The following is a 10,769-nucleotide window of genomic DNA, read 5'->3' as shown; positions in this document are numbered from 1 at the left end:
TTTCCCTCCTGTCTGGGGCATGCTGCAGGCATTTCTCCAGGCACTGAAGGAGATGGGAACCCATAAGTCCTGATCTTGGGTGGCATGTTTCCCAACCAGAGGTATGGAGGGCTCAGGAGAAGACTGGAGAAGCTGAAGGACGGGTGGGGCAAGACCACATGTGTTGTGACACAGCAGATAGTATCTACTGAAGATAGAGATGATTTTTAGCTCATTTATGGTAATAAATCTGTCTTGCTTCCCTCTATCCCCCCAAGCATGGCTTGAGTCCTCAGGTCAAGTGCCCAGACAGCTCCCAGTGCCTGAGAGATGTCAAAGGGAGCAAGACTCTGGCCTAATGCTGGGTGCTGCTGCTGCAATCGAGACATTTCTAAGGGTGTTCAGAGGCTCCAGAGCAAACCTATGGCCCGACTTTGCTGTTAAGTATATCCTTGTGCTGTGTGGGTCTATCCTCTGGACAACAGTAGGGAGACAGAGGCCGAGCACCCCGCTGCCCTCCATCCCCCTGCCACAGCCTGCAACCTGAAATACTATTAACAATAGGTGACACTCAGGTTGGCAGAGGTGGCACTTCCATGTGCAGTGTTAGTTCATGCCAAGTGGGTTGTGGGAAGCGGATGAAGGTGTCAGAGGAACTGCCCTGCTCCCATCCAGGGTTCCCCTTGTTGAGTCATCCCAGGGTGGCTCCAGCCCTTTGGCCAGTCACTGCTGATTAACACTGATGTAAACGAGCGCCGGGCGGGCCCTCACTCCTCACTGAAACTGCAGGCAGAGGAGCCAAAGCCTTCGTAAGCGGGGCGCTCTGGGCCAAGGAGCCATGTGCTGCTCTCACCTCGGCCGAGGTGCCACAACACGTTCCAGCCTCCAACAGTTGGGGAAACAGCTACCAGTTACTGCCGGGGGGAAGATGGTGAGATAATCCTGCACTGTGGGAAAGCAAGCCAGGGCACCAGGCTGGGCTTGCTGCTACAGGACCCCAGGAAATGAGAATGCAGGGGAAAAATCTGCCCAGGGACCTTTCCATTTCAGGAAGCCCATGAGTTGCCATGGAGGGTCATGGAAGCAGGAGCGAGGCAACTGCTTCTTTCTGCTCAGCAGCCACAAGGACGGTGTGGATGGAAGATGGAGCCAAAGGTGAAACTGAAGCAGTCCAGCCCTTCCCTGGGAGGGATTGTGTTCAGTGACATCCTGCATGAGCCACCAACTTGCTGCCATATTTGCACATGGCCTTTTCCAAAGGTTGTGAAGGATGGGCACACAACTGGTCCCAGCCACTCAGGATCTGCTGTGTTCCCATGGGACACTGGTAGGGTGACACATATTTGCTGTATCTCTCATTTGTTGGGAACAGTGATGGGGCAGAGCAAAAGTGGGCACAAACGGAGGCTCTACCCCATGGACCAGACCCGATTTCCAGATCCCTGGCTGCTACCAGGAGAGGAGGGCTGAGAAATGCTCTGCCAATCTGCTGGGGCTCGTGGCCCCTTGTGCATCAGGGGCCCAGCTGGAGGCAGGAGGTGAGGGTGACGGAGGCGTCCAGCCGAGGAGCCGTGTCCTGCCCACCACACATGATATCACCGCGAAACCGCAGAGCCCAGCGCTGGCAGGGCGCTGACAAACACCGGATCCTCCCCGCTTCCTCCCCCATCTGTGCAAGGAACAGGGCACGCTGAAGCTGCTGCAGCTGGTGGCACCACCTGGTGCAGGGGGGAGCCTGGCCAAGCTCCTGGCTCCGCTTCATCCCCACTGGGGTGAAGAAGAGCAGAGACACAGTGTGACTCAGGGACATGGAGGGGAGCTGCTGCTCCCACCTGGCTGGCACAGGGAGGGGGACAGTGGGGCTCTAGGCTCCTGGGTTCCCCTTGCCCCATCCCTGTTCTTCCAGGCGGGTGAACTCCTCACTTCTCCATGCAGCAAGGGCAGCCTGGAGGGGTGGCTCGGGTCATCCCTGCACAGCCAGGGATATGCCACCATCCTGCCTTCACAGAGCAGATATCAACCTTCTTGCTTTGGCAGCAGCCAGGGAAGTAGGAGGAAGCAGGGGAGCACACTCTCTGGTAGAGAGCTCAAACAGAGTTGACTGGGGGTCCCATGAGGCCAGTTTATTGCTCTCCAGATTTTCTTCTGTTTGAAGTTCTTTGGCAAAATCAGCCTGAGTTTACAGGTAACACTGGGGTGACCAAACCACGTACCTCCAGTCAGCCAGACCCTGACTCTGCCATAAAGCTCTGTGGGAGGTCTGCAGTCATAGAAAGAGCAGGGAGTAAAAGTCACAGCTCCTGACTGTTGTCTCCTGCTTTAATGTCACCGTCTGACACACAGGCTCTGACTTTTCCTGGGGGAGATCAGGCCACTGCTGCGCAGCACCATGAGTTGGTCACTTTGGGTGCTGTCGCGTGGGTGGGCTGGAGGATCATCAGGTCTCCTGGTGCACAACCTCCAGTGCCAGGGGAGCACCAGGAGCTCAGGGAACAGATCCTGGGAGCCTGCTCCTCTCTGCAGTAAAGGTGAGGCCATGCAGGTCTTCAAGGAGGCTTCCCTGACCGGCTTTTCGAGGTGGTTGCAAAGCTCTGAGAGTTCCCACGGGGTCATTATAAGTCTCAGATCTATACAGTACTAAATCAGCTAACGTGTGCTTTTCTCATCCATCTGGCTACAAACTCCGGGTGAAGCAGTAGCGCCGGCAGTGAGTTGGAGCAACTCATCCCAGAGGGGGATCCCAGACGGCAGATCCGCTGCCCTGGCTGGGAGGGGGTGGCTGCCAACCCCAGGGACCAGGCTGGCCGCAAACCTTGCGGGCTGGGACGGTCTGGGTTGGGTGGCAGCACATGCTGTCTCCCACCTCCCCTCAGCGCCCCATGCCCCATCTCAGCCTCCGCAGGAGAAGGTGGGCTCTCACCCTCTGTGACTGGACAAGTGGTCTGGAGGCTCCCCTTCTCCCGGCAGACTGTGCAGATCCCGGGGAGCTCCCTCTTTTGGAGGGAGCGGGGCTGGGACACCACCTGTCCTCTCACGGGATCCCCCGCCTGCCGTGAGGCGACGAGTGCGAGCGAGCGCTTCGCGCTGAGCCCTTCTGGGCCCCGCCGCGGCCCGTAGGCGCCGCTGCCCCGGAAGCGGACGGGGCGCTGGGACATTCAAACGGAGCGGAGCGGCCGTGGCGCCGGTGAGCCGGGCCGGGGTGTGGGAGCGGGGCTGGGGGTGGGCATGGGGTCTCGGGACCCGGGCGGGGCGGTGACAGCAGCTCCCGGCCCGACCCGGCGGCGTTCAGCCCCGTGGCAGTGCCGCCGCGACCGGGCCCGGCGTTTCGCTGCCCCGTCCGCCCGCTCCGGGCCCGGCGGGAGGGCAATGTCCACCCGGGCCGCGCTGCCGAGGGGTCGGTCTGAGGGACTGCCCCAGGTGCGGGGGGTGTGGGGAGTGCTGTGCCCCGCTCCGGGAGCGCTGCCCGGGCTGGAGCACTGGGCACCCCCGGGGGCGGGTGGTGGGGCAGCGCTGCCCCTCAGAACCGGCCGGGTGACAAGGCAAGGGCTGTTTTCATGCTGGGCCCAGTTAAACGGGCGTCCTCCCTCTGCGCGTCCATCCTGCTATTCCACTTGCCCTCATCGCCGTCCCCCCAGTACCCTCACCCGTACCCACCTCTACCTTCCCTCTGCTCTCTTGGGAATATTTCAGTTGCCCACAGAAGGCTAATAATGGAACTGTGATCTGTGGGGGCTCTCCAGTCGCTGCTCTTTCCCTGTGCTGCAACTGCTGACTGCTAACTACTGCAAGAACTATAGTGCAAGGCAAGCTGTGAATGTTTATTCTCTACTGGTAAATAAAGGCGACAAAACTCCTGTCTCCCGGAACCAAACCATTGTTTGGAGAGTAGCCTCGCTGGCTTTTCTAAATGTTATCTGCTCCTGTTGAATTGGCAGCAGGAGAAGATGACGTTAGAAGAAGCCTCGTGCGGACCTACCCGTGTGAGGGTTTTGTAAGAGCTCAGTAGCAGGTCAGTCTATTGAAGAGTTCAGCTATTGGCCAGCACCAATGGAAAATCTTAGGAACACAAAGAATCACAAACCACACAAAGAATTTTTCCTATTTGTTCAGGGATTTTTAGTTTTCGATTGGTGTTGTGAAGCCTGTTCACATCCGTGCTCAATTAGTTAAGTCAATTTCACTGTAACTCGGGTTGTTTCTCCGAAAGGGTCGGAGCAGCCACGCTGAGGAGGAGCTGGCTCTGCAGGCCTTGGTCCCTGAGGGATAATGCCCTTTTCCCAGGCATTGTCTGCATGGAGGAGACTGCCTGGGTGCTTTCTCTGCAGAGAAAGGGAGAAGAGTGCTGAGTAAGGGCAAAGAAAAATTCCAAGCATGGTGGGAGTAGGGAAGGGAATATAAATTCCTCTTTTGCTGAGCTCTGTATTCTGTCCTGCCAACACCCCAGTGCTTAGAGAAGCAAGGAGAGAGGTTTAATGGACAGTATCCTTTATTTAAACTTAGGGTCATTCCAGTGCTCCACCATTCTGGCATAGAAGAGATGACAGTGAACCCTGAAATTCTCTATGTACCAGCTGGGGTGAAATTCAGCTGTTTAGTTCTAGACATGTCTTGAAGTGAAAAAGAGGTGTTTTTGTGAAAACCCTCAGAAGTCAATTGCACTGGGCTCCATTATCAAGAAATTCTTATATTCCTCTTTCATGTTACGTACAGCAAAAATCATTGCTATGTCCTGTCTATACCTATAATTTACCTTAATAGTAACTGAGGACAATTTACTAGATTGTTTTGCTCCAAAAGCTTAAAAGCTAGAAAAAGGATTGGAAGATGCTTGACCTGCTCAAGCTCCACACTTGTGCAGTGAAGGTGAAGGTGTGATACCACCTACAGAAACTGGTGCTGGTTGGAGCTGCAGCCAGTGTATCTCAGTCACTAGGAACTATAAGCTTCTGTAAGACAGTTATTATTTTATTTCTGGGAGGGACTTTGTGGCTAGAAAGACAAACTCAAATGGGTAGTCTTGCTGTTTGAAGCAATTCAAAGGTCACTGTGGGAGTGAGGTGACAGGCAGTGTATGTTTTGACAGTAACAGTAAAGCATTTCAGGAAGGATGCAGTTGGTTTTGAGTTGGAAATGACAAGACTTTGCTTCTGGTAACCACTAAACTGATGCTTCTGGTACAGTCTGTCAGTCACTGCTTTAATTTTCCTGGCTTTTTCAAAGGCAAGGAAGAGCAGGTTAAAGGAATCCCTTGTATTTGGGGTGTCAGCCTCAGTGCAAAATCCCTATTTTATGTGGTGTGGGGGCAGGTGGGGCTTATGGACTGTGGTCACTCCTAGGTCACAAGTATTCAGAGCTGGGCAGATGTTGAGTACATTGTGAAACCCCTTCTCCCTGCTGGAGTGACTGACCAACCCAGAATTCCTGTACATTTTTGTTTCTTTTAACATAATCAGTTATTTGATGCTTTGTTTCAAGAAAATAACCCTTTTTTCACCTGTATCTATTTGTAACTCTTTGAAGTTTGAGCTTTTTACTGCACTATGGATCAGTTGGGGCACGTGAGAGGTACTGCTTCTGCCCAAGGTGCCAAGGAGGGACTGAGCAAGCCCGCTGCCCCCCAGAAGAATGCGTACGCCAGGCTCGTGCAAAAGCACCACAGTGGCCGGTTCCAGTTCTACTTGAATCACATTGCACAGAAGATGCAGCTGGAAGAAGGCACCTCCAGTGACCCCAGCTGGGATCTGGACCCGCCTCTGAGGAGAGGCCTGGTGAAGGATAATCCAGCCAGGAACGGGCTGAACATGCACAGCTATTCACCAGTCAGAACATCTCACCTGGAACAGCCCCTGCCTGGATTTGAGAATGATAAACCCCAAACTGCTCTGAACAGATGTCCTTATAAAAAAAATGCTGTTGAAGGAGACTTGGAGCTGGAGGAGGACTATTACTTGCATCAGCGTGGAGCTGGGTCTGACTTGTTAAATATGAGTGATGCTCTGGGTGGGAGAGTGTCAAACAGCCTGAGACACCATGGGGCTGTGCAGAAATCTTCTGGTTCTGATGAGGAGGACACTTGGAGGAAGAAACAAAAGAAACGAGGCAGATGTCCTGCCAACACTGATACAGTAGCTGGACACTTGTTGACTGAACAGTTTGGTGAGGATGTGCTGGCAATAAACGCCAGAAAAAACAGTCAGTTGCCTCCAGGTCAAGTCCAAGGTGAGTTCACACTAATGAACTGTTTGGTCCATTTGCTACAATTACTGTGGTAATGAATGTGCTGTGTTAGTCATGAGTGCGTTAACATGAGCCAGTTCTACTCTGTCCAAGTTAGTCAGCCCTTGGTTACCTGTGGGTGGCTTTGTCCTGGTTTACATGTAAGCCATGTGGCATGTGCAAATGGCTTCATGTGGAGCCAGCTTGGGGCTGGCAGGACATAATCCCTTGGCTGAAGCTCTGTGAGTGTGGCTGTGCTGCTTCCAGGATCAGCTCAGGGCTAGGAGAGCCCAATTTCTGTGGTGTAGAGTCCAAATTAATAAGACCACTGGATCTGAGCTGACTCAGGCCAGAGTCATGCTTTTCTCTGCATTGCTTCTTTGAATCTGGAGTGCTGGTTTGCCTTTGGTCTGAGTCCATCCGATACTCAGGGGCTAAGATGCCTGTATAATAGCCAATCCCTGATAGTGTTGACTCCACGAAATTTTGCTGTTAGTAACAAAGAGATCTTGCAATACTAAAGTGAATGTGTCTCTTAAATGGGATGTTAAAGGTAAAAAGCCTTCTTATGGAGATAAATATTTTTTTATTTAAAAACCCCCTGAAACAGGGCATCCACAAGCAGCCAAAGCCAAGCTGTTTAATTTTGGTTTCTCAATGTAATGGGTTAAAACTTTCTCTGAACGTTAGTTATAATGAAATACTTTGATAGCCTGATCTTACGAGCTACTACTGGAGGAACCCATAAATGTCACTGTGTTAAATTTTCTCTAACAAGTAGAAAAGAGATTGATTTCTCAGCTGGGTAAGATCAGCCTGAGGCCTATCACAGCTCTTGAATTGGAAATCAAGTAACTGTTTAACTAAATCAGTCTTAAAAACTAAGCCCTGTGATTCAAGAAGGGCAAGTAATATGCTTTTTTCTGGATTTGTAGTATTTTTGAGGTTATGGCAATAGATAATGTGCTAAAGTTGGTAAACTTCCATGAGTTCTTGCAAGACTGATCACAGATAGAGATTGAATGCAGATTATGCTGAAATTTTTTGATGAGCTTGATTTTTGGGAGGTTTTTTTTTTTTACGTGGTTCATTGTAACACTATTTATTGTGCTTAGCCTCTTATAACAGACTTTGGTACCTTCAGCTTTTGAAGCATAGGAAGAGCAGCTGACAGAGATGTAGCGTCTAGAAAGCATATAGTTTATATCCATGAAAATGGTAGGTGCCTACATAGATTTCAGTATAAAATAAAAATACCCTGGCTTTCAAAAGCAAACACCCACAGCGGCCTCCTGCTCTAGTTGGAAGTGGAGTTGCACAAGGCTTTTACAAACTAGTTGTTTGTTTAGTGGAAAGACCTAAAGCAGAAAATGTTGACCCTCGTGTTTGACCTCCCAGGTGGAAAACTCACACTGTGGGAAAGATTATTGGAAAATTAATTTCTCAACAGTGACACCTTTCCTCTTCTTTCCCTGCATGCCTCCCCAGCCACCTTCCTGTGTAGCTGGGACTGGTTATCCTCCAGAACGTTTGCAGGGACGTAAAAACAGTTTCTCGTGGAGGAAAGAAATAGGGAAGAAATAAATATGTCACTTAATTTGGAGAAACGTCTTTTCTGCTGTTCAGTTTGAGTGTATTTTAGTATTCTCGTTTAAGTGAAATGAAGATTTTGCAGTATGCAAGTGCTTATGTATAAGAAGTCACACATCACAGTATCAGATTAATATTTTATCACTTCAAAGCTTGTCTTTGTCTCTTGATGCTGATATAAGTCATATTATTTTGCATAGGCAGGTGTCTGGTTTGATCAGTTTAAATCAAGGCTTGTGAAACTGTGATGGCAAGAATTGCTTCTGTCATAGCAGTGGGGCATATCATCTTTTCAGGAGTGACATTTCCTCACAAATTAGCTCTGTTCAGACTGTTGTAGGCTTTCCAAAAGGCTCTTTGAGCTAATCTCAAAGCCAAGCATCTCTTTTTATATAATTTTATTTCATTGTCCTCTTCTCAAACAGCTCTTCAGCTCAGGCTTAGCCGTGATTGGTTTTGCAATGACCCTGAGCTGACAGTACTAAAATTGAAGGCAAATGTGGAGGTCTGTGAAAACCCTTTGAGTGCCCTGGGACAGGCTGTAGGCAGTGAGGGACTGGTCCCTGATAATGTCTTTCCAGTGGTAGGGCAGTTCCTGTGGCTTTGGGGGAAAGCAGAGTGGTTTATGGAGCCCCAAGCAAATGTCACTGAGCCCTGGAGATACTGCTGGTGATGTGTTGCTGTCTGTAGTTCCACGCAGTAACTGCTTTTCCTAAGTATTGGAGGCTTTGCAGTTGAGAGAGCTGTGTGTGAACAGAACTCCTTTGTCCCTTGTGTGAAACATGTAACCTAGTCATGAGACTGCAGGTTGGATTCACTCTATGGTATCAGCACTCTTGGATTTGGGAAGACAAAGCTCCATACAGAGGAATTCCACAGATTGTTGCTCCTTTGTGTGCAGTTATAACCTCTGCAAGGTAAAACCTGTTCTGAAGTTTCTTCTCAAACAAACCCCAATAAACCAAAAAATAATCCCGAAATGCCACTTTAAATTGTGTGGTGCTTACAGTTTTTCATCTAATACTAATTTCCTGCTGGTATTTTCCCTTAAATCTTCAATCCTCTAGGTTCTTTGGGTGCTAAAATTTGGTTAAACTTCCTTAACAGAAAGTTATCAGATCCCTTGGGTTGTTTTCTGGTTTTCATCAGACTCTTAAGGGTTTTCCCACTTCACTCCAGAGCTAGTAATCAAAATCTTTTTTCAGACTGACTGATGTTTCTGTCATAAAAGAGCTTAAAACTCCCTTTCCCTTGAGGACAGAAGTACTGACTCTTTCTGTGGCATCTGTCTGTCACATGCTGGGAGTTGAGATTTGCATGGCTGCTAAGTGGAACTTCATCTTAAGTATCTGTAAAGCTTTGCTTTGTCAGTAGGTAGTTTAGACCAAGCTGTGTGTTTTATTCGGCATAGCAAGGTTTAAGTTGCTTTTTGAGTATGTGCACTTCCCAGCCTGTTTTTTGAGGGAATGTTGCTGTTTGATAGCAAATTCCTGAGTCTACTGGAAAGCCTGGAAATCAGACATCTGCAGACAAGGGCTGTCCTCCAAATGTGGAGTGCAGCATGGTCTTTGGGAACACCATATCCCGGCCACACTTGATTTCAGAGGATCTTGGGAGCTAAAGTACCTGGAAGTGAGGTGGCTTTGTTGATGTTGAAAGCTTGGGTGGAGCAGGATTCTGGTCAATGCTGATTGCTCTGATACAGGTTCAGGTTTTGCAGGGTTATGCTGTCTCAGTCTGTATCTGCTTACAGCTTCCTTGGGAAGAACAGCACTGCCAGCTTCCCTGGGTATCCTCCTGAGGCTCCTCTCACTAAAAACTTCATGAGTTTATGATGTGATGGAGGCTAAACAAATCTTGCCCATCTGTCAGGGTCAGCATGCCCCCTGAGTAGAAACAGACAATTCCTGGGTAACAACAAGCCTTGTCTGCAACAGCCTAAGATTTCCACAGCCCTTTCTGATTTATCATCTGTCTGACACTTGGCATTTATTTGCCCAGCCTGTGGTACTTAACCAACTTGGGCAGCTTCCATGGAGGAGTGTCACTGGCAAGCAGGCTGGTGTTTAGCATCAGAGCTTTAAAAACAATTGTTGCTGTTGGATGGTGGTGTTGTGCTTGTGGCTGCAACCTTGACATTTAAAAGGTTCATGATAGGTAAAGGAAATATCCTAGAATGGCTTTCCTGCATGTTTGATGGGCACAGCTGCTCAAGAAATACCAGCCTTAACAAGATGGCAAAATCTCAGACATTTTGTCTTCCTGTGGTGCACTGCAGTAAATTTTATATTTGTCTTTGTTTCTCTGGAGGAGCTTTGGAGGAGGAACAACAGCTTCTGCCTTTCCCTTCTTGTAGGGCAAATTTAGGATAATGCTCATTTTTAGTGATGAGTCTTCCAATTCTTGTGTGGTGAAATTCAGTTCTGAAGAATGCTGTTATTTCCCTATCTGACACCAGTAAATATGAGCCAGCAATCTACTAAAGACCAGAGAATCAACTCAATAAATGGAGAATGTTGGTTGCTGTAGAAATCTTTAAAATGTAGCTAATCTTGCCAGGTTCAGTGTAATGTTCCTTAGATGATGTTAATCATAGTAATAAGATATGGGAAGGAGAGAAGACTGAGAAACACATGAAAAATAGAATGCTCCCCTCTCTAATGGCTTAGCAACGTCATCACAAACATAAATTTCTCTTGCTTTTGGTAAAAAAAAAATGTTGCATTCCTGAATCTTGTGCAACTAATGTTTTTTGGTTAACATCAGCTATAGTATGTGAGTTAATATCTGATGTATCCTCTCTTGGGGAGATGAGATCTTGCCCCTGCAGGGACTGTGTTTTTTATCTGTGATCTAATAACTGTCTTCTGTGCCCTTTACCAGAGTCCTGAGCACACTGTGCAGGAGGAGCCCTTGCATTTGGCAGCAAAGCTTTCACCTCTGTGAATGAAGGACCTTCCTTCACCTGCTAGTGCTCATGTGAA

The 10,769-nt window shown here is 49.0% G+C and overlaps 1 protein-coding gene across 4 annotated transcripts in view; it reads left to right on the top strand.

The window, feature by feature from the left end:
• The first annotated feature begins 3,043 nt into the window (after positions 1-3,043).
• DIS3L2 (DIS3 like 3'-5' exoribonuclease 2) overlaps positions 3,044-10,769 on the top strand; it is a 183,488-nt gene continuing 175,762 nt past the window's right edge. The window contains exons 1-2 of one of the 4 annotated variants that reach the window (XM_017810780.1): positions 3,044-3,163; positions 5,500-6,198. In XM_017810780.1, coding sequence (XP_017666269.1) covers positions 5,520-6,198 — 679 coding nt within the window. In that variant the 5' untranslated portion in view covers positions 3,044-3,163; positions 5,500-5,519. Of the gene's footprint in view, positions 3,164-5,499; positions 6,199-10,769 lie in introns of those variants that run through there. The other 3 variants (XM_017810782.1, XM_017810783.1, XM_017810781.1) reach the window with 3 other exon arrangements.

This window comes from Lepidothrix coronata, unplaced genomic scaffold (genome assembly GCF_001604755.1).
Source record: "Lepidothrix coronata isolate B3197 unplaced genomic scaffold, Lepidothrix_coronata-1.0 Scaffold29, whole genome shotgun sequence".
Classification (NCBI taxonomy): Eukaryota; Metazoa; Chordata; class Aves; order Passeriformes; family Pipridae; genus Lepidothrix; species Lepidothrix coronata.
This window is presented reverse-complemented; position numbering and strand designations above follow the sequence as displayed.